The 27,417-nt window shown below is 42.6% G+C and overlaps 1 protein-coding gene across 1 annotated transcript; it reads right to left on the reverse strand.

Annotated features, from left to right (window-relative positions):
* Positions 1-339: 339 nt before the first annotated feature.
* CDH17 (cadherin 17, LI cadherin (liver-intestine)) lies at positions 340-27,417 on the reverse strand. Its single transcript, XM_014965188.1, has 18 exons — positions 27,287-27,417; positions 23,632-23,701; positions 20,790-20,888; positions 20,008-20,145; positions 18,401-18,539; positions 17,037-17,195; positions 16,230-16,429; positions 14,357-14,488; positions 13,346-13,496; positions 12,429-12,644; positions 11,118-11,194; positions 9,440-9,631; positions 7,935-8,179; positions 5,828-5,958; positions 4,377-4,613; positions 2,374-2,490; positions 2,150-2,266; positions 340-1,202 (listed from the first exon to the last, which is right to left on the reverse strand). Exons 2-18 carry the CDS (start codon positions 23,674-23,676, stop codon positions 1,093-1,095), a joined length of 2,505 nt encoding a protein of 834 aa, XP_014820674.1. The 5' UTR covers positions 23,677-23,701; positions 27,287-27,417; the 3' UTR covers positions 340-1,092.

The following is a 27,417-nucleotide window of genomic DNA, read 5'->3' on the forward strand; positions in this document are numbered from 1 at the left end:
GTCAGCTTTTATTTATAGCTTAAAAAAAAAGCCTCCCTCAAACTGTCACCAAAAATGCCCTTCTATAGGCATGCTGTCAGGAGAAATGCTTTCCTTCTCTGAGTGTCATCCTGGGCTCAAATACATTTTACTGAAACCAAGATACGAGTACCTCCAGCAATCATTGCATCTTGAATCAGCCAGACATGTATCGCTCTGGCCTGAAAGCCTTTTTAAATTCTGTATTGTGCAAAAGTAAGGGTTAAGTACAATAGATAACCAAGCAGCAATGGTTTGCTCTCATGCACTCTCTCTTTTTTTTTTTCTTTTTTTGTTTTAAATAAGATAAGTAGACTCTAAAACCTTTAAAGAACATTTTTATTTTTATCTAATAAGTAGTGGGCAAGAACACTATTGGCATCATATAACACAGCACATTACCCTATTCCACATGATTCAGAAAGTACTATTTAACTTAGAAACTATAATTAAAGGTCATGGGGCTTCACAAACTGGTCATAATCTGCGGATATCAAAAATGAAAAACTGAAATGTCATATTACTAGTGAATATTGGAAGGTCCAAATTCACCAGCAGAATGACCCAGGGCAGATTACAGATTGCGATAAATTTGGTAGTTCCTTTACTGAGAGTCAGAGAGATTCCTGCAACTTCATGAGATATCTTCAAATGTAGCACAAGACTTTATTCCTTGTTCTGCTATTCAGCAACTTACTGAGATGCGAAGTGCCAAAGATGTGCAGTTAGATAAGATGTAGTCTTCTGGGAAGTCCGTATTCACTACAGCCGCCAAGCAAAAAAAGCTGGTCCCACGTATTGATCCTTGCAGGAGCTCAGCATTTGGTGCTGTCATGAGTTAACACTTCAGTCAAAGCTGATATTCTTATTAATGGCTGCTGCTAAAGTGTACATATGGGTTTTGTTTCATGAATGAATAGCATTACCTACAGAAGTGAGGACAAAACCCTGAGAGCCTGCTTTTGCATGTTTGTATCCTCAGTTTGTGATAGCATACTTCTTGGCTTTGGGATCTATAAAGTGCACTCCTTCCCAACCCAAAGAATGCTTTTTTTTGTCTTGATGAAACAGTCATTAAGCCAGTCTATTGAGTTCAGACCTATCCTTTGCATCTTTCTGTTCGCTCTTCTTTTCATCTTTCTGTTTGCACTTCATGTGAATAAACACACCTCCTACAATGCAACCTGAAAAACAGAGAGCACTCATCAGCAGAGGGAAGAGATAACTTTCTGAAAAGGTATTTCAGCAAAGTGTCTGACACCTGCACTGTAATATCCATGCTACTTTACCTTCTGAACAGAAGGAAACGGCTTTGGTTAATGACCATGCAGTGTTGGACCAACAGATAACACCCAACAGTGTTTAGGGACTCAAGGCACTAGTGAGCAGCATCCCATGCCTCAGGGCTCAGGACGCTTCTCCCAAAGGAGAGTTTCTCCTCTATGATCTGACCAGATGGAAAAGTGTCTTTTTTTAGCCCCCTCTCTCTTTGAGCAGTGACTTGTCGACAAATGGTTTTAAATTGTAGTTCCTGGTTTGTTTGTTTTTTCCCAATGGAATGGCAATTCCGTCACAGCAAAGCTGAGACTACTGACATAAATGTTGTTCTTTGGGAACTCCTTGGTATCTGTTAGGAAAAGCTGATGGACCCCAGAGTTTTGTGCACCTATGGCCAAGAATGACTAAGATTTTCTTCTGACCTGGATTAAAAGTGCCTGTACTTTTTATCATCACATGTCATATCCAATCTAACGTGTCTAGATGTTTTCACATGTGTATATACATATATGTATATATACACAGCAAATATGCATATTATATGTATATATATATGTTTAATCTTTTCAAATCATGATGAGCTTGTTACATTGTATGTAAATTTATTTCCTCTTTATCAATGTTAGATTATCTATCACTACCAACACCTGTTTGTTCCTTTACTAAAGTGTATAGGAGTGCTCAGCTACTCCCCTTGCCCCATTCATTGCTCTGAATATCTGTTGTGTAGTTGTTCTTATTTTACATTCATAGTTGTGGTATCAGAGTAGTTAATCGAAGAATGTCACTATTATCTGCCACATTATATTTATCCTACCACCCTCTTCTCAGTGGGGGAGAAAAAGTGACTTACCTATGATGAGGAGGACCCCAATAAGAATCCCAATTGCCTGGCCGGCAGTTGGCCAGGAGTCCTCACGCTCTAGGGCAATGAAACAGGAGTTGTCACTTGAACACCTGCAGACACTTACTGCAAAAAGAAATAACCATGAGGTTAATAAGAAGTTTACTAGTCAAATTTTTTTATTCATAAATGTTACTGTCGTCTTGAAATGAGTAGTTCTGCGCATAGTATACCTTCAAGATTCACTGTTCTTTCCAAAGGTGGTTTTCCATTGTCCTTAATTATTACTGAAACATTATATGTCTTCTCTTCAAAGTTACCATGTTTCGGAGAGAGGTAAGCATAAGTAGCTGGAAGTAGGAAATGGGACATTCATGTCAGCACAAGAAACAAATTTAGCTCAACGTTCATACCATCATACAGATGCTCTTTTTTAAAGCTGCTTTGGATATGATGGTAGTTACGATTTCCCACCATGGCTTCCCAGGTCTCATTGGTTTGCAGACATCAAGTCAAAAGGGACCATCTGAATGCCTGGTCTGGCCTTCAGCATAATATGATTAAAGAATTTCCTTCCTGATCTCTACAGCAGGCCAAATCTGATCATGGGTTGTGTTACACTGATAGCATCACATCTAAACCAATAATATCCCCTCATACTCATAGAAGCCACAACCAACTAAAATTGTTCCCAAGCTAAGTTAGTTAAGACAGACTATCCTTCTAGCGCACTTACACTGTTGCATAAAATACTTTTTAAAGCTTGGAAAACTAAGACTATGATGGCAACTAGGATCAGACCAAAGGTCTATGAATGTCAGTATCTTGTGTCTAGAATAAGTGGAGATTACAATAAAAAAGCAAGCATGTATTTTATTTTTTCCTCATGCTCTCCCAGCCTTCAACCATTTTCAGCTCAGGGACTTCTAAGTGAGATGTAATTCCTTGCTTTGAACTTGTAGAAAGTTTCTACATACACAATACCCTGTGGCAACAAGTTCCACAGTAAACTCTCTCCTCCTTCTATCTGCACTGGAAATAACTCCCATAAACTTCATTTGAGGCTCACAGGTTTGTGTACTGGAAGACAGGGCAAATGATGAACCTCTGGCCACTCTGACAATAGCATTCATGATTTTACAGACCTCTCTTGTATTTTTTTTCCTACACTCTTCCAAGCTAAAAGCCAGTAGCTTCCTTATATCAGGCTACTCCATAACGCTGATTATCCTTGTCTCCCTACCTGAACCTGTTTCCAGTTCTACTGCACCTTTTTGCAGATGGAGAGACCAGGGTTCAAGATTTGAACAAACCATGGATTTGTAGAGGGGCATAATGATGTTCTTGGATTTCTTTTGTTCTTTCCTAGTAACTCCCAATATTTGATCTGCTTTTCTGAACACTGCTGATAATTTGATCTCACATTTTCATGGAATTGCTTACAGGTTTCACTTCTGACTCATAATGGCCACTCATCACTCGTGATTTCAAATGTGAGTTTGGGAGTCCGAGGTTCATTTGAATCTGCCATTTTATTGTTCAACCAACTTAGTCTTGCAAAGATTATCTGTAATTCTTCACATTGGTTCCCACTCAAATAACTTTGTATAATGAGTAAACTTTGCCTCCTCATTGCACATGAACTCCCTTCACTGCAAGAGCTGACCATTTACTCCAACTCCTGATTTTTAAGTTATTATTTATCCTTTCAAAATTTGTCCTTTTCACATTGTGGAAACCTGACTTTCTCTAGTGATGCATTTCATTAAACATCTTTTAGGAATTCAGACAGGCTCTATTGGCCAAGCACTTATTCATGTGCTTATTGATGCCCTTCAAAGAACTCTGGTTGGTTTGTGAGGCAGGACTTCCCTTTGCACATGAAATGTCAGAAATAAACAGTTTGCAAACTGCTCTGTTTCTTTAGCAGAAGTGATTTGTATTAATTTAAACACACAGTTCATTTTATTCTTACATGTTTCTTCTCTCATAAGTACTAGTGAAATTTTACCTTGCAACATGCTAGATGTCATGTCTTGAAAAAATACTTAATGACTTAGATGTTCAAATAAATACATGCAAAAATGCATGTAACTTCCCAAAACCTTATTTTTTTTCTACATGGAATACTGAATATGTAATAGTAGGAATGAAAAAAGGAATTTAACATTTCTTTATATTTCCAATAGTACTTAGAGATTTCCATATCATTATAAGAACAGCTATATTAACTTACCATTGATTTTTGAGATTTCCCAATTATTTCTTGTATTCACATCATCCCCAAGAGAAAAAGTAAACATTGGATAAGCCCAGTATTGATCATCATCAGTAGCTTGAAGGAAAGCTTTCTCTCCTCTAGAGACTGGGTAGCAGAAGAAAGGAGGAGAATCCATAACTAGCCGTGGAGGGTTGTCGTTCACATCATGTAAGCGTAGTAACACGGCTATTTTAGATTTCTGAGCTGCATTATCTGTAGAGTTTAACAGAATGCAAAGTTACACGAACATGTCGGTTTTACATGTTGGATTGTTGCATTTGCAGCTATTGTATAGGTACACCACCAGCAGGCAGTGGGAGGTGGTATTCTGTCTGCAGGTTGCAGGAACAAGGTCTCAGGGGGTCCTGAGGGATACGTGGTAGCTGCCACCACTTTTTTAAAAGTATAGATTATTTACCCCCAACTCTTTCTAACTACAGAACACTAGCAAGTGAAAGGAGGTAGATGGACAATCGTATAAGCGGTCATATCCATCTCAGCTGGTAAGGAGTCACAATCAAGGTAACCAGTGCTATTTGGAGCACTCATTTAAGCATGAAACTCCTTCAGTTTCCCATCTCTCTCCTATATGTAGGAAATACAAGTCAGTATTCTGCCTTGGGGCCAAGACAAGGGGCCCAAGAAGAGCTTTCAGGGCCCTGTCGTTTCTCCAGCCTGTTCCTGCAGGAACAGCCCCAATCCATCTTGGTGCTTGAGGAAGCACTCCTTTTTCCTGACAGATGAACTGCATCTTTACCCATATCTTCCAAAACAGTGGACATCATTATTGTTTATCTGTGTTTAATAATGGAAACCTACATTTATACCTCATTCAATCAGATATAGTCCAGAGTCTTTAACCCCTATTTAATGTAAATCATGTAATGAAATCTCCTCAGGTGGACTATCTGAAGATTCTTATGGTTGGAACTGGGACCCCTAATATATTTCAGACTAACTAGTGTATTAGTTTTATTCGTAATAAAATGAAATTCTGTACAAGGTTGCAAGTTACTCTCCAGGTATGTCTTTAGGAAGCCTAAACATACCTACAAGAAAGACTAAAATCTTTCTATCTATAGAGGGAAAATGTCTATAGAGGCAGAAAATGTCGACGCTGAAAACACTAAAGAAATTCTGACTTTTGCTATATGCCACATGGCTCAAGCAAATATAACAGCATATGATAGTTGTTTTAATAAACACTTTAATAAATAAACAGTTTAATAAAACTGTTTTAAACCTCATTCTCTACAACATTTAGATTTCTTTTAAAAATGTTAAATTCTTAAGAAATATATACTTCTAAGGATGCAGCACATGTTCCTGTACTTTTCATGGATTTAGCCATGGGAAGTATGATAATTCATAAAGCAGCAAGGGCAGGGGTTTCCTCTGTGTGTATGTGTAGTTGTTTCATTGCTTACTTAGTTCTGATGCAACAACTTCAACCGTGTACACTTCTTCTTGTTCTCGATCCAAAGGGGAAGCGGTGTATATCTCCCCAGTGGCTGAATCAATCTTCAGCCATTTCCTCACATCACCTTCTAAGGAGTATCTTTGGAAAGAAAGAAGAACAAGTCACATACACTATTCAAAATCAGGGGAAAAAAAACTGCTGACAAAGCAAATACTTATTTATTGATTTTAGGCAAGCAGCTTGATTACAATTGTACTTGAAGAGAGGTTTCTTGGAATAGTCCCAGTACTACAGCCAACCAGGAGAGACAGGCAGAGGAAGGGAGGCCAAAACCATTGAGAATAAAGAGTGAGAGTTGAACTGTGGGAATGCTACCGCTCCTCCAGCCTGTGTACTGCAACTCCACCTTCCTCCTAACTGGGAAACCTGGGGTGTTCCTGAGCTTTTGGTCCAAAAGTCTGCTTTGTCCTAACGCCGCATCACTCTCTCCCCACCATATCTCCCAAGCCTTGGTTTTGATGAGGCACAAGCCAAAGGCTAGGGGTCAGAGGCAGTAGTGCAGCCAGGCACCTTGTTGTGGACCAGTGCGGGGCCGCGACCCTGAAGTGGACTACTGTGGTCATCTGCTGCCAGCCTGGAGCAGCTTGTAATTACCATCGGGGCAGCCTTGGAACAGAGAGTGCTTTAAACATAACCACATAATTGCCTTTATATTATTGTTTAAAAAAAACCCCACCAAGGTCGCTGGGTATTTACTTATACAAATTTAACCATGCACATATGACCCAGTTAAAGCACAGGCATTCACTTGAGTAGATGTGACCCGACCTTCTCATTCAACGCTTTTGTGTTTTTCAGTACCCCTTGCATTAAAAACAGCATGCTGACATGCTTGTGCATCTTTTACTTTTAATACTTTTTATTTTATGTCCTTTAACCTATTTTTTAGCAGAAATGTGGTTTATGTAAATATGAATTCCTGTCATCCGTCTCTGTCATCATCCCCCAGAGCTTCTGGACTATGTGGCTCACTTTCAAACCAGTTTGACAGAAGGCCAAACACTCTAAGTTCCCAAAAGTTAGGGGAAAGTAGAAAGCCAGATGAGAAGCCTCTGGGAATAAAAATCCACAGGAGGCCTCACAGTCATATTCCGCAACTCCGTTAACCACTTTGTGTTTTGCTGAATTTTAGTTAAATTTCAGGGATTGTGCATTTTGGGTTGATCTGATCAGCATCCCAGCTGGGAACAGTGCGGCAAGAACCACAAATAATTCTTCTATCTGACTCTACTGTGTAAGGTACATTTACACCATGCAACACAGCACTGTGCATAGATCCAGGAGCCGGCAGAGACTCCAGGTGACTTGTTGGGGGATATGGTGTAGGGGAGAACTTCCACCCCTGTAGAGTAGGGTAGATGGTTGGACTTGATGATCCCAAGGGTCTCTTCCAACCTAGACAATTCTATGATTCTATGACTATACAACGTGGCTACTGAACGAGCCCGTTTGAAGTTTTGCATCCCACCCACAAGCATAGGAGCTGTCTTGCAGGGAGTTTTGCATCTGCAGTGGAAGCAGGCGTATTGTCTTTGGCAGTTGGGAAAGAACACATATGAATTGTCAATTACAGACTTGAGCTTCACTACAGGTTGTGGGGTCTGGTGGAGGAAAAGCCCTGTGCAGTTTCCAGTGCGACATGAAAAGCAGCTACTGTCCCACTGGTTCCTAGGAGGACGCAGTATAGGATTCATTCGTTTGTCAAAGGCATTATGGGTATGGAAACCCTGTTATTCTCAGACCACCTCTGCCTTTTTCCTGGAGACATTCATTGACCTTCTTCCCTTTTAGTTTCCTGGTTCAAGGGCCCCACTGGCTGATGCTTATCACAGCACAGAGTCAAAGGTGGTTAGAAAAGCACTGCCCAGTAGTCTGCTGCAGGTGAGTCACCGGCTGCCACCCCACCACACCTCCACTTTCTACCAGGAGATGAGCCTTTTGTAAGAGAGTCATTTCCTGCATACCAAATATGGGGTGTGTTCTCCTTGTACTTCTTTTAGAACAATTTTCTAAATCCTAAATTGAATAAATAAATCATGGTCACTTTTTTTTACCGTACAGAATCCCCCTCAGGATCATAGGCCTCCACCGTCACAATCAGGGTGTTGACAGGAACGTCTTCAGACACTTCTACGTTGTAAGCTACCTCATAGAAAGCAGGTGGCTCGTCCACATCTGTTATGAAAACTTTAAACAAGGTAAGGGAGCTTGCGTTGTACTGCACGCTTGACACCAACGGTTCGGGGTTTGTGGCGTTGATCACCAGGTTGTACACTGGAGCTGTTTCGAAATCAAGAGCCTGGATAAATTAGAAAAAAAAAAAAAAAAAGGAAAAAAAAGGTGATTTAAACAACTGCCCCACTGCTGTGAGGAGCTCCCGTGGTAAACCACAAAGTCCCCCTCTTCTCAAGGAGGAGATTGCATCACAGATACAGACGAAATAAAGAAGAACTGTCGGGAGCAAAACAACACTGGGAACAGTCAAGTTTAAATGAAACCATATGCCCGTTTGCAGGCCTTTCTCAGCAACTGCATTCCCTAATAATGTTGCCACCTGCCTGACTAAGTTTAATAACTATATCCTGTTTACAGCAATGGTATTTATAGCTCTGTATGAGAAGGCTTCGGGTGACCTCCGGGTGACAAAAGTCATGCAAGGGTTGTTACACCGCAGAGTTTCTCACAATTGCCTCCTTGGGAAAAAAAATGACACTGAGGTTGAGCCTGAAGATGGTCCACCAAATGTTGCATCTGCCTGCCCTTGGCCCAGCCAGCAGCAGGTGAACTGGGTGCAAACAACATGTTACTCCTCGGAAAATGAGTGATGGGTTTTCTGGATCTGTAGTTCAAGCATCTTCGAGAAGGCTAGTTCCAAAAGGAGAGCACTTTTGGTATTGAAATTCATGGATGCAGCAGAAAGTGTTCCTTATATTCATTCCTGTCTCCAGCATTCAACATATGGGATGTATCACCTGCTGCAGCACGTGCTGACCTTGGCTTTGTCGCAGTTAAAGTTTGCCTCAGCAGGAACAAACTGCCTCTCCATCCTGACATTGAGACATGCTGGTCTGACTTGTACCTCCCATTGCAAAAGCCACCAACAGCCCAGAACACCAACAGGGGAGAGGCACTGCCCCGTGATAGCCCACCACCATGACCCCAGCCCATGGAAGCCTTTAGCTGAGTTTCTCTTTTCCAGAAACTCTGCTGCAAAATCACTCAAATAATGCCATTTTGTTCCTTTATGGTGTTATAAAGACCTACTTCATCAGCCAGAATCATCAGCAGAGCCAGAAGATGGAGCTGCTGGTAGTGGTGGGTGGGTAGGGGACAGTGAAGGCAGGAGGGTTAGTGTGTCCAAACACTGCACAGGCACAACACTTCAGCCCAAGAGTGGAGCCTCCTGCAGTCTGTGCCATACTTAGGGTGTCCTCACCCCACCACTAGCCAATCCCTCCCTCTGCAAATCATCAACAGGGCAAATAATGTTTATGCCAAATATATATATATATATATAAGTATATATCTATAAAGGAGAAGAATAAACCCATCTATTCACCTTGTTAATCTTGAGGAACCCTCGGTTTGTTTCAGGATCTGTCTCTATGATGAATACGTTGTCTGGATCTCCTTCCTTCACTTGGTAAATGATGTGGGAGCTCCCTGTGTCAGGCTCATCTCCATCGGTAGCTTGAATTTCTAATAGCACTGTTCCTACTGCGATATTTTCTGCAACAGTCACGTTGTCGTACTGAGGAGAGAGAGATTGTTGAAACATGACACGCTGGGCATCATCTGCAGATGAAAACATGAATGCTACAAGCAGCTCGCGAGCCATGAGCACGGATGTATTTCAGCCCGCAGCAGCCGTGTGAGGGAGGGAAGTGGTGAGGGCATTTCACAGACATAAACAGGTCAGAGACATGTACAAAAGCATTAGTGAAGTGCCTCGCAGCACTACCCAGTACCCAGTACCCAAAGAGCTACCCAGAGGAAACCAGAGATGCAAGATGGGCACAAGACCCTCTGCAATGTTTCTATCTCCCCCTTTTGTAGCCTCACATTTATCAAAGATGATGGGATCTCTGTCAGTGGGTGAGCAACTAGTATAGCGGTGGTTGCAGATGCTCTGGAGGAGCCTTTACCTTCTCTGTTGAAACTACTCCATGTAGAAACACTCCATGTGCAATTCTCAGAGTAGTAGGGACAACATCTAGGTCTCCTCTGTACCCAGTGAACACCCTAGTTACTGACTGTTAAATATTTAATTGCTTTGTGCACCACAGGCCATTGCTACATTAGCAGCCCAGCTCCATTTACCCTGTTTGATGTCTTCTCTGACCCAGCAGTCTCATCTTAAGACCAGGTCCTGGACTGAGATCTTGAGGTGAGAAAGTCGACAGCCCACTATGGAGGCACACGATCCACATCTAAACTCCCATTATCATCAGCAGAGAGCTGGGCAATGCAGTCAGCAAAGACCAAAAACCAGCACAACCTCCCCAAGAGAGCATCTACACCAGATGACCTAGACAGGTCTCCTGAACCCACCACTTACATTGCCTATATCTACAGTGGGAGCTTAGACGCCTAAGCGTAGACACTCCAGCCACTGCAGTGTCTGCAGGAGGCTTGGGCCAGCGGGCAGAAGTAATGGAAAGTCTCTCTGCCAGATGCCAGAACCTCCACCAGGGGAAGAGGCAAGAGCCTGACACCCACTCCTGCGTGAAGGGCCAGCAGGTACGCGTTTTGGGTATAGATCACTGGGCCACTGTTTCTGATTAAAGAAAATACAGCCATTGATTTCCGTTCACCTCCACCATGTCTGGATACATTAATATTGTGTTGAGAAGAGAACTTTGGAGATGTTAGCTTTTTTCCATTTAGCTATTTTAATTAATATTTTAGATCATTTCCTTCTTCCTTTCCCTCCAGAACTTACATTTCTGAAACAAACTGCATTAGCAGAATTATCTTTTTCTGTACACATAGTTTTCCACTGCGCAAATTACTTTACATTTCGGAATTAACTGAGTCAGTCCCACTGTCTACTCTCTAGATAGACCTTATAGTCAGGCTTTGCAGCAGTGCCTTGCCTTTATTTTCACTAGTGCATTGCTGTATTATTTGTTCGGTAAATGGTTGTTTTCCTGCTGACTTTCTATAGACATTGAACGTATGCTCAAACATTTGTCAAAAGTGATTGGGACATCAAAAACAGTGTTAAAAATACTCACATCTGATTTTTCAAAGATGGGAATCTGATCGTTGATGTCGATGACATGTACTTGCACGTCACAGATTGTTTGGAATGCTGCATGGAAAGAGAACAAACAACGTCATGGCAACCCTTCTGCTGAAAATAACTTTCCTTCAAAAGGGTTCACTATGAGCAAAAGCAAGTGCTGCCAAATCACCTGATGCAAGCAAATCCCCTACATTTGCAAGCGCTTGATCTTCAGTAACTCAGAGTCAGTGAGACCATAACTTTCTAACCTAACCATTCACCTTCCCAATTTCTTCAGCCTGTTTCATTCCATTTCCCTCAGTTTTTCTAACTACATCCCTTTATCAGGATGATGATAGCTATGAATTGTATTAGCTTTCTCAATATCACTTTTACATGTCAAAAAATAAGCCCCAGGTTGTTATGCTACCATGTCCTCTTGGTGGGCCATCCAGCAGCACCCTCATTTTCATTACAGCCAGACTTAAACTTCAGATCTATGTAAATCTAAGCGCTACCTGAGCAGGGGCACCCATAGCAATGGGGGGGTTGTGGCTTTAAAAGCATATTCTGTCTGGTCATGTGCTGGGTTTTAGAGTTTTATGGACATGATTCATGAGCTGAAAGTTAAGGAATATTCTAAACAAAACTGTTTCGATGGAATTCAAATAAGCATCCAAAACAAATCACCAGCTTCTCTGCCTACAAGTGTCATTATTTCATTTACAGACATGTTACACTGCTTTCTTTACATGCCACTTCTTCCATCCACAAGTTTTGCCTGACTATAAGGACTGCAGCACAAAGCTTTAAATTTCAGAGTACGGAGATTGCTTTCCTTTCCATTCAGTGAACCACAAAGGACTCCTGGGAACTTGCATAATGGACAAGATTACTTTTCAAGATTCATTTCAGCTCTTAATCTTTTAAAGTACATTATCTGGACTCTCTAAGCAGCTGTGTTTAATTTCTTGATTTTTTTTCAGTGAGTCCCTTTGAGAGATTTTAGGGGGAAACCACAAACATGATCTCCTCTTTTTTTTTTTCCCCTGTGTAAGACAATCTCTTACTGGAGTACTTGTTAACAAGCTTCCCAGTTTATCCACACCCTGCTCTAGAGCTGCTTTCCTTCCATACATGCATTATGAATCAGGATTAACCTCTCTGCATCTCAAGAACAAAGCAGTACAAAGCCAGGGCAAGCCAGCTCCTGGTGATGCTGCTGCATCCTCTAGGTCTCCTCTTGTCCCTTGGATGCTGAGCGCTGGGGATGCCAACATGAACAAAACTATTCCAATGTATAACAGTAAGTGTTACGTACCTGGATCTGTCACCAGCACCTTCAAGGAATAGTTGGATGCAGCTTGCTTGTTCAATGAAGTGCCAGCTAAATTCAAAACCCCCGTGTCTTGCTGAATAAAGAACATATTACTTGCAGGACGATCAGGAACCTGACTTTCGATTTTGAACCGCAGACGTGAGTTAAGGGTGTCCTTCTCATCCATGTCTGTAGCGATCACGGTGCCAATACTGCTTCCTGTAGCAGAGGAGAGACCGGAGTCAGTCGGATAATGCAGGGGTCCTGTTCCTCCACAGAGATACACCCTGACAACAGTGATACCAATCCAAAGGGGGCCAATAAAAATTCATGGAAAACACTGCAATGGGAGTTTTTCCCTTAGCATCCCAACCAGATGTTTTGGGCCTCGGGGAGTCTGAAAGGACTGGGCTACGTGTTTTGATCAGAAGAAGTGACTGTAACAACAGACATTTTAGCCTCGAAACCAAATAACTGATGTGAAGACTTAGGCACAGATTTCAGTAATAGTCCACTGAAGTCAAAGGCAGTATGCGAGAGGAGCACCTGGATAAAGGGAAAACGGGATTGTGGTACTTTTAGGGCAGTATTTCTTATATTAGTAATAAAAGGGGTGTTTTGCTCTTTACATTCTAAGCAGTTGTCCAAAACTGTGGTTGTGGGTAAATGTAATTTTATATTTTAAATGGAACAGCTTTTTTTAAGTAGGTGTCTTAGGTCTGTCCTTCTCAGGTTATTGAAATCCTTTCCACGGGAATTACTGAAGTGAAAACAACAGGGCTATTTGCACAGGAAAACATTTCTCTAGGAGAGCTAAGTTTTTCTCTTTGAATAAGAATTTCTAGCTTTATTTGCACCCAGCTGGAAACAATAACAGGACTAGAGTGATGTGTATAAATTAGTAGAAGCTGTTTTCTTACCTCCGCCTTCATTTTCTTGAACTTCAATTACAGTGAGGTCCTCCTGGCACACAGGCGGATTGTCATTAATATCTTCCACAACAACTTGAATCTGCAGAGGCTTGTCCACCAGTTCTCCATTGTTATCTTTGGTGATCGCAAAGAAAGAATACTGCAATAAGAATATTGAGATTAGATGCGTTGAATTTCCACTGTGACGATATTGCGCATTTAAATGTGAAACTATGGGACCTTTCCACACAAGTAAAATATCCCCTCATATGTTAGTTCCGTATTTTTGCTCTGTTTTGTTCAGAACTCTTCCATCACTCCTTAGTGCCTAAGGTCTGAGTTCTCAAAAGAATAAAAGTCCTGAATACATCACTGCACTGTGAACTTGCTCTCACAAAAGTTCAAGGTAAGCAGGAATATCTCACTTTGTAAATTAGTCTGTCACATACAGAGACATGATTCCTCCAGGATATCTGATTTCTGGCCAATTCTGTGCCCAAATTTTCTTCTAGAACAAAAGGGGACAGAAGGTTCTCTGTCTAAAAGACCCCCAGATGGGGAATTTCAGATGGGGTAACTTTACAGTTGCAACTGCAATTTAAACTCTGCTCCTGGTGTGGAGAGATGCCCGAGGCCTCTGGGATCTGGATTGGTTCTGAAGCATCCAAATCTGCCCTTCACAAATGCCATTGCCAGCCTCTTGCTCGTGCACCAACAATCCTGCCATGATTGGTCCATGTTGCACATTATACATAAACTGTGGGCAGAGATTGCTACTGCCAGACCCATGGAGAAATGTTGTAGGGTACCAAACTAAGGACTGTTTACAGTGTAGTAGATGAATGTGCTTTCCTGTCTATCAAGTCATTCCCAAACAGAAATGACAATAAATAAAGCTTTTATTTCTTCCCCCCCGCCTCTATCCTTTCCATTGAACTTTCTTCTAATTACTCCCAGTAATCAATAATCAGCTTCCTGCTATGGTCTCTCCCATTGGTGAGGTTTTATGTGTTTACTTACAGTATCCTTTTCTTCCCTGTCCAGTGGTTCGGTCACATAAATAATCCCATCCTGATCAATGGAAAATGGGAGCCTGGGCAGCTTTTCTTTTTCATAAAGGCCATAAATTACACCTTGCTCATTTGACTGCACCTAAAAACATTTTAAAAAGGCAGCATAGGAAGTCAGAAGTGTAGACTGAGATTTAACAGGGATCATTTCTGGATGACAAATGAAAAAAATTACATTCCTGTTAGCTTTATAAACCAGAAAATTAACAGTTTGGCAGGTTCCTGGGATAAGCTGCAGAAAACCAGACTGATAACCCACCTCTGCTCTCTGAATTGTTGTGGTGAAGCCATTTTACCTCATTTTTTCCGGCTGTCCAGATGGGCTACAACACTTATTTTTTTATGGAAGAGTTTTGGGATGTAAAGCTAAATGGTGATACAGGAGAAGAAAGCATTAGATGTATTTGAATGTCTTGATTCTAGCCTATTCCATCTCCGTACAGTGTCTATTCCTGACTATTGTTTTGGTTTATCTAATTCAGAGATGTGGAATAACAAAACAAATATCCAGTACGTCTCTGCACGTATGTGTATGCATGCTCTTTACACGTCTGTGATGTGATGTAGGATCTTTAGTGGGTTGCTTCAGATTTAAAATGAAATGCAGTAAACATACTGCCAAATAAATGAAGGAGTCAGTGTTACAGTTTATGTCTCATACTATATAGCAGCAACTGCATTTCACTTTCCCCTAGGCAGAATCAACATGTCATTGGTTGCCACGTGAAATACAAGCGACCCCAGAATGGGAGCACTGTTGCATGTTTTTTTTTCCTTCCACCTGTTTTCACTCTGGACTTCCTCAGCCTGTCATGAGGCCAGTGGGAATAGCACCGAATCAGTTACTCTTGCAAACAGTATCCCAGGAATCCTGCCATGTCCAAGGGATGACGGCATTCGGGGCGCCAGTGCCAAGGCATTTTTCGAAGTCAAACATTTCTGAAAGGCTGCTGGCTTGTTCGTTAATATTTACTGCTGTATATACATCGCTATTGGTCTGCAGCTATCGGCAAAATATTTTGTGTTTGCACTGTGAAAAGAGGAATACCGTGGGAATGCAGGATGCTGGAGAAGGACGTTTCAGTCCTGACTAGGTAGTTTTGATATTGCAGGTGTACTGCATCACACAAAGCTCGTCACAGCAGATGTCCCTGAATGCAGGGGACTGCCCACAGTAAGGTTGCAGTGGAGCTGGTCCCCTGCCAGGCTCTTCTGTGTCTGGAACAAGCTAACCTCAGAACAATCTAACCATAACAACAGGTTGGCTCCTGGTTTGCTCAAAGCCTGGAGGGCCTGTGGTGTTGGAGCAAGGCTGGAAGTGATTGAAGAAACCTGCTGTGAGAGCAGAGCAGCACCTTGGCAGAGGCAGCCAACTGCCACATGTCCGCCTGGGAGCTCCCTCGGGGTGGCTCAAGACCTTTATCTCTCATATTGTGCCAAATAGTCATGTGAAGCACCCTTTTTCTTCCAGTCATTATGCTGTAACAAAATTCTCCAAACCTTTCATGTATCCATGGGGTATTCTCACACACAGGTGGTGCTAACAGCCTCTCCAAACCGAAGGGCAAAGTCCAGTCACTCTAATGTTTGTATTGACTGATCTCAGTCACCTTCAAACCATTAACTTCCGTACTAACAATAAGTTAATGAGACTTGCACTAAAGATCATTTCCAAAGGACACCTTATGAAAAATAACTGGGAGGTGCCATGGTCCTTCTGAAGCACCTAGTGTTGAACGCAGTGAGGACATCTTCACAGACAGCTTGGTGACACACTCTGTGGCACCACGGAGAGGTGTAGGGAGCGTGGCCAGGGGTCCTACCTTGGTGATGTTGACAGGGTGGACCTGGGTTGAGTTTTCTTGGATGCGGATGGTGGGGGGAGCTTTCCACAGGCTCTCTTTTACAGTGATGATCACATCAGCACTGCTGGTGAAAGCATTTGTTGTCATCCCTGCCATGTCCTTAACGGTGACGACAAGTGTGAAGGTGTCCTGCTTTTGAGGATCTAAGTAATAAGAGCCTAGAGACAGAGAAAAGACCCAAGTGAAATAAAGTAGAGGCTGTGGAAATGGCTCATCTGCCCATTGCTTCCTACATTCACCATGCTTCTTCATCTGTTCCAGGTTCATTCTTTAGATGAGCCTTTGTGCCAAAGCTCAGTAAGCTATTTTCTCTGGCTTCTCTGAACGATGCAGCACAGCATCAGATGGACGTAGTCATATAAGATCTCTGTGTTGTGGTCTCATGTGCAGATGCATGACTGAACAGCCCTCACTCCATTTAGGCAATTTTTCAGCCCAGCAGAAGAGGCAGGGGATTTAGATCATTGCCATTTAGTTGGGATCACAGGGCAGGCTGAGTTTTCTTTGAATTTTTCATTTTACTGCTTATAGTTTTCTAGATTTCAAGGGAGAGAATTAATCCCAAGAATATCTTGGGATATTCAGCATAGTCCTGAGGGCCAGAGGATCAACCTCTCTTTTCAAGGTATTTTTAGATCCAGGGCCTCAGTGGAGTATGTCCCACTGACTACATTTATTCAGAATTTAACACCAGATCTGTGTTGATTTGTTCCTATGCAGGAAACTCATGCTTGCTTTTTGACAAACAAGAATCTTTTTACATACCTGTCTTACTCGGTGAGATTTCTCCAGTTGCACTATCGATCTGGAAAAGCATTTCTGAATAAGGGTTGGGAAAATGATGGAGAATGCTGTATGTCAGCTGTGCATGGGGAGTTGTAGGATCATCACGGTCAGTGGCGTGGACTTTCATGAAGGGCTTGCCTGTTATGATCAGAGAAGAAATAATGGTAAGAGGAGACTGAAACCTCAACTCACAGTCCACTCCAGCAGAGCTCCCAAGCTGGGAAGGCAGTTTATGGAGAGCTGATGTTGTTTCATCATGCATCTCTCGTGGTGAGACATGCTTGTGTGTGGAGGTTACATTGCACGTGTAGCATCCCACAGGTCCCTCTCCATCAGCTCTGTGTAGTAGGATCACAATAGGTATGAAGACCAGTTGACAAAAAAGGTGACAGAGCTAAATCAGAGAGCTATTTACCGTCCAAGAGTGCCTGCACCCGGAATGTAGCTCACTAGTATCTCTCTTTAAGGCCACTTTACAGTCCTTATACAAATCGGTTCTACCCAAAGCACCTTGAGAAAAATGCCCTACAGTTGTGACACAGTTATAATTAAAGGAACAATCATACAGTGAAAAAAAAAAAAATACGGAAAAGCATGATAACATAAGCAACTTTTTGCCTTTTGATCACCCATGCAAAATTCAAAATCTTTTTGATTTGGATGCAGTTGAAGAATAAGATAAAATATTGTGGAATGGCGTTCTGATCCCATGGAGCTTTATATGTGTATTCTTTAGCAAAAATTTCTTCCTGAGTTCATAGCCACGTTGATAACAGCTGGCTGAATCCTTTGTTTCATTTCCAAGATGGGGGCCTTGAACTGCTTTTCGATATTTTCCTGATTTCTGGACTGGATCACTGCAATCCATCATTTAAGACTCTTTCCTAAATACTAAGGTTCAGCCCACATTCTGTAAGTAACAGTAAACACATACCCTATATCTACACTGGCATTTTATTTCACTGGTGTGGAAAGACTTACATATTAACATTCTTTTTGTCTACAGTCTTTGACAACCTTTAAACTTTCAGCTCCTTCGAGCATAGGGGATTTTTTTCAATGCAATGGAGAGAGCCGGAATATTTGCCTCTTAAGTGATACTTGCAAAGCAACAAATGCTATGAAATATTTCTGATTAGATTCATCCCTTTATGCTACATAGTACTCACCTCTTTGCCCTTTCTTTATAATATACATGCTTGCATCCTTATTTTGTACAATCCTGAGGGAAAGAAGACTGATCTTTTTTCAGCTTGTTGAAGTATAGCCCTCACTTTATCTTCCTGTTTCTGAATCTACCTAGCTTCCTATGAACTGTCTTATTTTTTTATTATGACGATTACCTTGACGGGAGTTCTGCCTCACTACTCCAGTGTACGTTGTCTGGTCAAATTCTGGTGGGTTGTCATTGACATCTTCCACATATATTGTAACAGCGTACGGACCTTTCACTACGTTTCCATTTTCATCCAGGCTTTCCACCTTGATTTGGAAAAAGAAGGAACAGAAAAGAAATATTTTCATGTAGATAAATTTAAAGACATAAATGAACTTCAGGATGTCAAATGGCAAGTCATTCTTACTGTGACGCAAATCTGGTGAGAGCCATCACTGGGTGGCTCCATCTACAAGGACAAATTTACCATGGGAGCTCACTGACAATAATTCGCCACAGTATGCAATACCAACGAAGTAAAATAACCTACTCCTGCTTCTGATGATACTTTTCAGAGTGTCATCTTCTCACTTCAGGTCTCAGCAGACTACTTGTATTCTTGCACAGCTTAGACTTCATGCTTTGCTTTAAACAGAAATAGATACTTTCTGAATAACAAGGAGAACATGATATAGCATGGTTTTATAGTTCGGAAAGTCTATAAATATGATATAGTGGACTCAAGCATGCATTGGAAATATCAACCAGAAAAATAGGCTGATCTAAGCATTTGCAAAGAAAACTTAATACTGAGTTCTGATTATATTTTTGTTCCAAACAATTTGACTTCTTATTTTTCAACCTTCTTTGACTTTAAAGCGCCAAATCAGTGACTGTCTGATTTTATGTTGCTTGCATATAGTAGAGCAAATTTTGATTATTTACGCTTAACCAAGTATAATTTTTCAGTTCTGTCATCGCTGCTTCTTGGCTGTAAATGTTTCCCATGTTTAGGGTTAATAACTGAAGTGCTAAACTATAGAAAGATAGCTAAGGCTAGCTAAAACATCATATACTTCTTTCAGATACTGATCCTCACGTGATCATCTCCTCCTCAGTTGCTAGAAGACGACAATATCATTTTTGACAAATAAGAGCACAAGGCTATACCGAGACCAAAAGATCGCTTACCCACTGTCCCATCAGCAGCGTTTATGATCCTTATGAAAAGCGTATAATAGCAGGACAATCACACAGTGCTCTTGCCTCTAATAGCCTCTGACATCTGCCTAGCAGCTTTCTGCTGTTATCTAACAGAGGTTAGATCTATGCCTCTGTGTGTAAATATCATTTACTCAGACCATTTCTTACTAAATAGATTATAATCTTCTTAAAGAGATTACAATAGTTTATTTTCCCATTCCAGCCATGGAATTCACCCTATCGGTCTTCAGCGATAACAAGAGAACCTCTTTCATGGGGCCAGATTTCACTTCGAGTCAAGTGTCCTCCTCATATTAGGAGAATTAGAGGATTGGTGTTGGCATCAGGGTAATTTTTGTTTTCTCAAAATAACCTTCCTGTTCTAAGGATCGCGTTTCTGTGCAAAGTCTTTCAGAACTATAAAACCATGTGTCTTTCAGCAAAGCTCAACATTAAAGATTAAAACGTTGCCTGTAAACATAAACAAAAGAAAGAATTTGAAATTCCAACAGTTTTCCATTAATTTCAGGTTTACCCAAAAAAGGGTGAATATGAATAACCTTCATTTTCTATTTTTCATCAAGTTTTTACCTGCAGTCTGTGCATTGTTTTCGTCTCCCAGTCCAGAGACCCATTGAGATACAGGATACCTGTCTTCGGCACAATGTCAATTATTCCATCTTTTTCACCAGACAATCTGAAACTCACAGCAGGTGGCTCAGATGTGAACTAGAATGGGGAAGAATCAGAGGGAAAATCACCCTTTTTTCAGCATTTTCACCATAATCTAAATAATTTCATGCTTTTGTATCTTTTAAAATCTATTGCCAATAGAGTGCTTGGCTGGAGGAATGATATTCCAAGAGTCTGCTCAAACAAATCTGTTCTTTTCTGATCCTCAACAGAGCAGTTTTCACATTATTTCCTGAATGCTGCAGGAAATCCCAACTGTGGTTTCTTTCCAAAGCAAATGTCTGCTTTGTCTGAGCACGGGAATGGAAAAAAATGACACATATCCTCCATTTGCCTGGGAGCTGGATCTGTCCTTCTGTGGTTATGGCTTTGAGAAGAAAACCTCAGAGCTGAAGGAAAATGATGACACAAGTTACATGGAAGCCTATTCTCTAGGAATGCTGATTTTATTAATCTCTGTTGTAGGATATCCTCCTAAAATGTGTTTGAGAGAAGGGGTTGTCTCTGACTTTCTGCATGTAGAGTCTTGAATTCCCAGATAGAGGAAGTCAAAGTTAATTTCAGATCCTCTCGGGGGACTTTTCTTCCCACCAGCACGGAAGACATCACTGCTTGTGAGGTCTGTGTATGTAAATGATGGGGTTTTTGACCAGAGTGGATACCAAGAGAGACTTGATTACCTGATAAACGAAGCGCATCCCCCCTCCTTCTAGAATAGAGAAATTCATGTCCTTCAGAGGCCCGCTTACATGCAGGTCACCGAAATTCTGGCACATAGCCTGTGAGAGAGAGAGAAAGGGATGGAGGGAAGCAGCTGAGGGATGTCTGCTGTCACCACGCATGAACAGCAGATCTCCATCATTGAGCCTCTTGCAAGCTATTTTGCTGGTAGCATAATGGACGAGACACTGGCTTGCACTGAACACCTCTGGGTTCTTTAGTACATATCCATTTTTAAAAGCAGTGTTATTTATTAATTAATTTGGGAACAGACATTTGGACCCTGACCTTCTCTAACCACTACATAATGAAATGAGATTTAATCTACCTTCAAGAGCAAACAGAAGCACCAAAGAGCTGAGGGTGGACTGAGAGCAAGAGGAAATTCATAAAAGCATTTCTGGATCAATTCTGTGTTCCCAGCAGCACCAGCCACATCCTACCCAGGAGCTGCACAGTCCTGTGGCCACACATGTGTCGGGAAACCCAATGTCACTCCTGGGGATGGGGAGGGACTGGGGCTGCACCCCTTGTAATTTCCTCAGTAAATCCAAACATTTTCCATGAGAGAAAAAAGTGGACCTCCCCAGGTCCCCTTCCCCACCACTGGTGATCTGGGCAAGCCACTCAGACCCTGTGCCTTCACACCAGCTGCATGTGAGTGTAAACGGCAGCCAGAGCAAACACATCCTGTTGATCTCTGGCTTCTACCTCATGGCAAAAACACCATGTAAGTCTGTCTCAACCTCTGCTTTCTTCCTCATGGTTGGCAATGTCTTCCCATGGTGTTTTCTCTGGCAATTTTTTTGGAGTTTCATAACCACCCCTTCCCTAGTGCCCAAAGAGCTCCAGACACCTTTCTGCCCTAATGTTTCAGGGATGTTCTTGCTTTCAAACAAAAAAAAAAAACCAACATCGAAAACAAAGCAAAAATCAGCCTCCTGGAGCAGCCCTTGCACACAAGATAATTCAGCCTGTGGTACAGATAATCTACCTGTTTCTTCAAAGACAAAACCAAAATGCCTTAAACACCTACCCTTCTCTCCCTTTCACTCTCCTCTTGGCAACGCTGAGGAGCCGCCTGCCAGAATCAGGGCTCCATCATTTGGCTGCACAGGTAAAACTCCCTTTCTTCTCACGTAAAAATGACTTTATCCTGCTTTACGGATTCGGAGTGCCACGGCCCCACTGTCCATGGAGTCAGGCTCTGGGAATGTAGTTCTCTGCTGCATGACTTTTCCCCTGGATCTGGTCCTGTTGCTGCCAGGACAGCTATTCCGCCTCTCGCAGAAAAACACAGCTTACATATCACCAAGGGAAAACTTAATTCTGGCTATGACAAAAACACAGCTAAGCTCAGCACAATTTACCCTAAAGTGCTGCACTCTGTGTGTGTGCGTGTGTGTGACAAGTGGTGTTTGAATAACGCCAGATTCTGATTAATAATAGCCAGAGATCCTGCCCTCCTCGCCTACAAGGGTTTGTGACTCTCTTTGCAAACAAGAAAACTAGAATATTGTGAGAACTGGGGAAGGACGAACTAGTGTTCATGCTAGTGAACACTAGTGACAGTAGAAAAATATCCAAAAAAAGCCATGTAATAGGTATGCATACCAGGAAAGAACACTTTAAAACTACCCTTTGCTATCTTTGCTAAATGCTGACTGCTGGCCTCTGCCAGGGACACGATAGCAGGACCCTGGATCTGACCTCCTATGGCTGTTCCTGTGTCACACTGGTGGGCACAGTCTGGATCCTGGAAGTTTTTCCCAGGGCCATTTTGCAGAGGATTTTTTCTTGGTCATGTTCCTCGCCGTGGAGGAACAAAGGCTGACACTATAAAACTCAGCAGGTTCAAAGTGCAAGCTGCAAAGCAAGTAAGAGATATCTCTTCCTGTCAATTAAAATTACTTTATATGGACCATAAATATTTCAAAACGTATGCCTACAACATGAATCACTACTTAGGGGCCTGAAGGGGAAATGGGGGTTTTCTCCTTGGCCCATATCTGTCTGGCATCCCTTTTGAAGATGGCTATAATGCCCGTGGAGTGGCTTCATGGGGGGTCAGCACTGCCACAGGCAGCAGCTTTTGAAATAGGAAGGAAAAAGGAGGTGCTCACAACTGCACATCAGTCCCACCCCTCAGCGTCCCCATAGTCTGAGGCATTTTTTAATAGACTTGGATTTTGCTCTTTTTTTAAATCTTTTCTGTTAATTTCAATTGCAAAATAGAAGACACACTGTAGCCTTTGCAAACATCAATAAATCTATTGAGTTTAATAGACCCATAAATAGCATAATTAATACATTTCAGTTCCAGGAAATCCTCTGAAAAGGGATTCACATAGACAGAATAATGAGGACAAATAATTAATATGCATGGTTTAAACTATGCGCTATTATATGTCTTAGAATTCATTTAATATGTCAGCACATGTATGGATTATAATACAGAACACATGATACGGATGTCTTCACTGCCTGGTGATTTGTACTTTAAAACCTTTTCCAGCACGAAATCCACTGACTGGAAAAATTAGTATCAAAGGAGGAAGTACAAGAAGCAAAATAGGTAAATTGGTGTATCTCAGGCTTTTTAAAGTTTTGTGGTTTTTTTTTTTCCTAATGATTGACTTGTCTTCTTCACTTTTGGCCGTGGGGTCACCCTCCCACACCCAGTGTTACAGCCGCCCTGCCAGACCTGCAGGCTGGGTCGCCCTGTGGGTTAGAGCTCAGAGCCTCGCTGGCAACCTTTGCCATTTGCTCCCAGATAAACCTGGAGGAAAAGCTGTAACTCACCCAGTGAACGAGGAGCAGAAATTGAAGTCCACACAGCTTAAACATACTGGAACACGCTTTCCTTCAGCTCCTGCAAAGAAGAGGCAATAAGTCACTTTAACCCCTGCAGAGCGTAGAGTTGGCCCAATCTGTTTGTGAGTAAGGGCTGCAGATAAGCTTTCCCAGAGCTGCAGGGAGAGAGCAGCCAAGGAGCGAGCTCTGAAGGACCAGGCACAGCTCTGCCCATCGGGAGGCAAGACCACTGGCATCCCTGGGCTGGCCAGGAAGGACAGCCCATCAGGTCTGTCCCCAGTGGCGCAGGAGGTGCCACACACCGTGAGAGCCTCAAAGAGCTCTCCAAGGTTGAAACCAGCACAAAGCTTTGGGCCGCGCAACCTCCCTGTCGCAATGGTTCTGGGTCATGCAAGACCCATTTGCAAGCCCCGTTCTCATTTCTGCTTTACTGAAAGCAACAACACGTTCACAGGAAACACTATAACCACAAGGAGATGAAGGTCTTGCAGCGACCTTCCTGAGGTCTCTGTCTTACGGTCACAAAAAAACAACTGCTCAGTGCAGCTTGCAGAGAGAGAGGAAGCCAGGGGTGTCTGCACCCCTTAAAAACAACACAGCTACTGGAAATGATATTTCCAAGTCCAAGGAGATCAGAGGACTGGATCACCTCTCCTGTGAGGACAGGCTGAAAGAGCTGGAGTTGCTCAGCCTGAAGAAGACAAGGCTCCGGGGAGACCTTATAGCAGCCTTCCAGTACTTAAATAGGTCCTACAGGAAGATGGGGACAAACTTTTTTTTACCAGGGCCTGTTGCAATAGGACAAGAGGTAATGGCTTTAAACTTAAAGAGGGAAGATTTAGATTAGATATCAGGAAGAGATTTTTTACAATGAAGGTGATGAAACACTGGCACAGGTTGCCCAGAGAGGTGGTAGATGCCCCATCCCTGGAAACAACCCAAGTCAGGTTGGACAGGGCTCTGAGCAACCTGATCTAGTTGCAGATGTCCCTGCTCATTGCAGGGGTGTTGGACTAAATGACCTTTAAAGGTCCTTTCCAACGCAAAATATTCTATGATTCTGGACCGGCTGGAACAGGTCCAGAGGAGGGCCACAAAGATGATCAGAGGATGGAGCACCTCTCCTATGAAGACAGACTAAGGGAGCTGTCAGCCTGGAGAAGAGAAGGCTCCGGGGACACCTTATAGTGGCCTTTCAATACCTGAAGGGTGCCTATAGAAGAGCTGGAGAAGGACTCTTTGCCAGGAAGTGTAGTGATAGGACAAGGGGAAACGGTTTTAAATTGCAAGAAAAAAAGATTCAGATTAGATCTCAGGAAGAAATTTTTTACTATGAGTGTGGTGAGACACTGGAACAGGTTGCCCAAGGAAGTTGTGGCTGCCCCATCCCTGGAGGGGTTCAAGGACAGGCTGGATGGGGCCTTGAGCAACCTGGTTTAGTGGGAGGTGTCCCTGCCCATGGCAGGGGGGTTGGAACTCAATGATCTTTGAGGTCCCTTCCAACCCAAACCATTCTATGATTCTATAAGGAGCACTGCCTGCCTTGAGTTTCAAAAAACTGCTGAGCACACTCTACCATGACTTGTGTTACATCTTCCTGGAAACTAGATGGGTTTCTCAAGAATGAAATCCTGCTTTCTCACGGCTTCTAGATTTTAACAAAAAGGATGAGGCCAGTTCCAGAGAGAGGTGAAGCTGGCGTACAGTGCTGTCATCTTCAGAGGTACTCCATGTTATGTGGCTAACACCTACAGGTATCCTTCAGCCACCACAAGTCTGTCCCATGGAGGCTCCCAAGGAGAAGACGGTGTGGAGGCACAGCTCCCTCCAGATGCCTTTCTGCTTGAGCTTCCCGTCATAGCTTTCCCCCCTGTCTTTTCTTTCCTCAATGGCTGACCAAAGGGAAACTGTAAATACGAAATCCACTGCCCACACTGCTGTTCTCTCCCACACTCATTTGAGGAGGTGCCACAGGAAGTCCCATCTTGCAAATCCCATTCTGAGCAGGGTCTTATTGCGTGTGCAATTACGCCCTTTGAAATTACTCACCTCCCTCCTTGGGCTGGAGCTAGCTGCGTGGGTACTGAAAGAAAATAAAATGGCTCTCCTTTGAAAGCAGAAGTGATCAGAAAAATCATCAAATGTGTCAGGAAATGAGGCCTGAAAGTGAACCCCCTGTAGCTGCCTGGCAGTGGTGCCCTTCTCACTGCCCTGCCTGCAGCCAGAGGAACTGGGGCCTGGCACAGGGAGGGCAGAGGAGACACTTTGAACCTCCTGGGAAGACACTTTGAACCGAGACCATTGCTGATATTTCAGTTAGATCGCTGACGGAAGTTTGTCCAGGTCCTCTGTCTTTCCAACAGCCTCTCCCTTCCCCTCCTCCTGGTCTCTTCTGAAGACGTCGGCCAGTTTCAGCCACACCTAATACCAGGATTGGAACTTCAAAAAACTAATTCCTTATTAATTTGGGATGGCCGGTGGGTAGGGCATGCCCTACCCAAGGATAAGGCTGCAGCGTGTGCCCAGCACTCACCTGTGTGGCTTCATCTGCCCCTCTGGCCAGCCAGCAGCCGGGGGACACCAGGGAGCTAAAAGTGCTGGGGGTACCCGGGCAAGAAGTGAAGAAAAAGGGTATGGGACGGTCTGAGTATACCAGGGTATGGATTAAGGGAAAAGCGAGGGAGCAAGACCTACTATGTTGAGGAGAAGGTTTAAGGAAGGGACAGGTCCAGCCCTAGAATAGCCGACAGAAAATGCTGGAAAATGCACCCCTTCATGTGTCTGTGCGACTGCGCTGTGTCTCACCCAGGTTCCTTTGTCCAGATTCAACCACGAAACACAGCGGTAGAAATACAGCCATTTTGTAGGTTACGAGTTTGCATGATAACAGCCTTTGCTGTTCCCTTCTCTTCGAATACAAATATCATTCCTGAATGTCGTGCCATTTGCAAAGTCGGTTGCAAGGCCAGGATGAGTGGCTTGGTCAGTCCTTGACCATTCATTTTTGGCTGGAAGCTGCTGCCAAGTCTCATGAAGCATCACACTACCAAGGACCAGAGCCTCAAAATACATACTCCTCTGTCACTCAGAATAGAGTTTCAGTATATACAAACTCACACAAAACTTTTCAATAACAAAGAGTTTCAGGATTAGAATAGGATCGGCTTAACTAAAAGCAGCCTGAGATCTGGCTGAGGACTGGAGCCATATTTTCCCCTTCATTTCTTAGTTTCATTTCAGTGCTAGATCCTTAATAATCCTTTCTAGTTTCCCTACCTGAACAGAAATCTCTGGGATAACCATAGTACAAATATCCCAGCGACTTTCAATAAGAAACATTCAGAGAACGAAGAATATTCCCAGATGTTAAAGATCAGTAACAATCACAAATATTTGGTTCCATGAAAAAAAAATAAAAATGTTGATTTTCTTTAAATGATTGATTTCAGATGTTCAAATTCAGTAAAGAGAAAACAGAGAAAATTGATCCAAATAAAATACAAGCCTTACTAAGCTTTAGCACAGCAGTCATCCATTTTACAAAGGCAGCTGAGTTCCTGACGCTGCCAGAAAGGTCGTCAGAAAAAACCTTGATTCAGCTTTTAAAATCTTTCCAGGAAATGACAGTTAGATCATCCCTTACCTGTAACATGAAAAATTTCTTTTTCTCTAAAAATACTTCTTTCTTTCAGCTGGGAATCAGCTGTGGGAATCAGCTTTGCACAGGTTGGTGGTGTCCGTCCTTGCTTCTCCACACAGTTTATAGTTCCTCAG

Source organism: Calidris pugnax, unplaced genomic scaffold, assembly GCF_001431845.1.
Source record: "Calidris pugnax isolate Ruff unplaced genomic scaffold, ASM143184v1 scaffold41, whole genome shotgun sequence".
NCBI classification, from domain to species: Eukaryota; Metazoa; Chordata; class Aves; order Charadriiformes; family Scolopacidae; genus Calidris; species Calidris pugnax.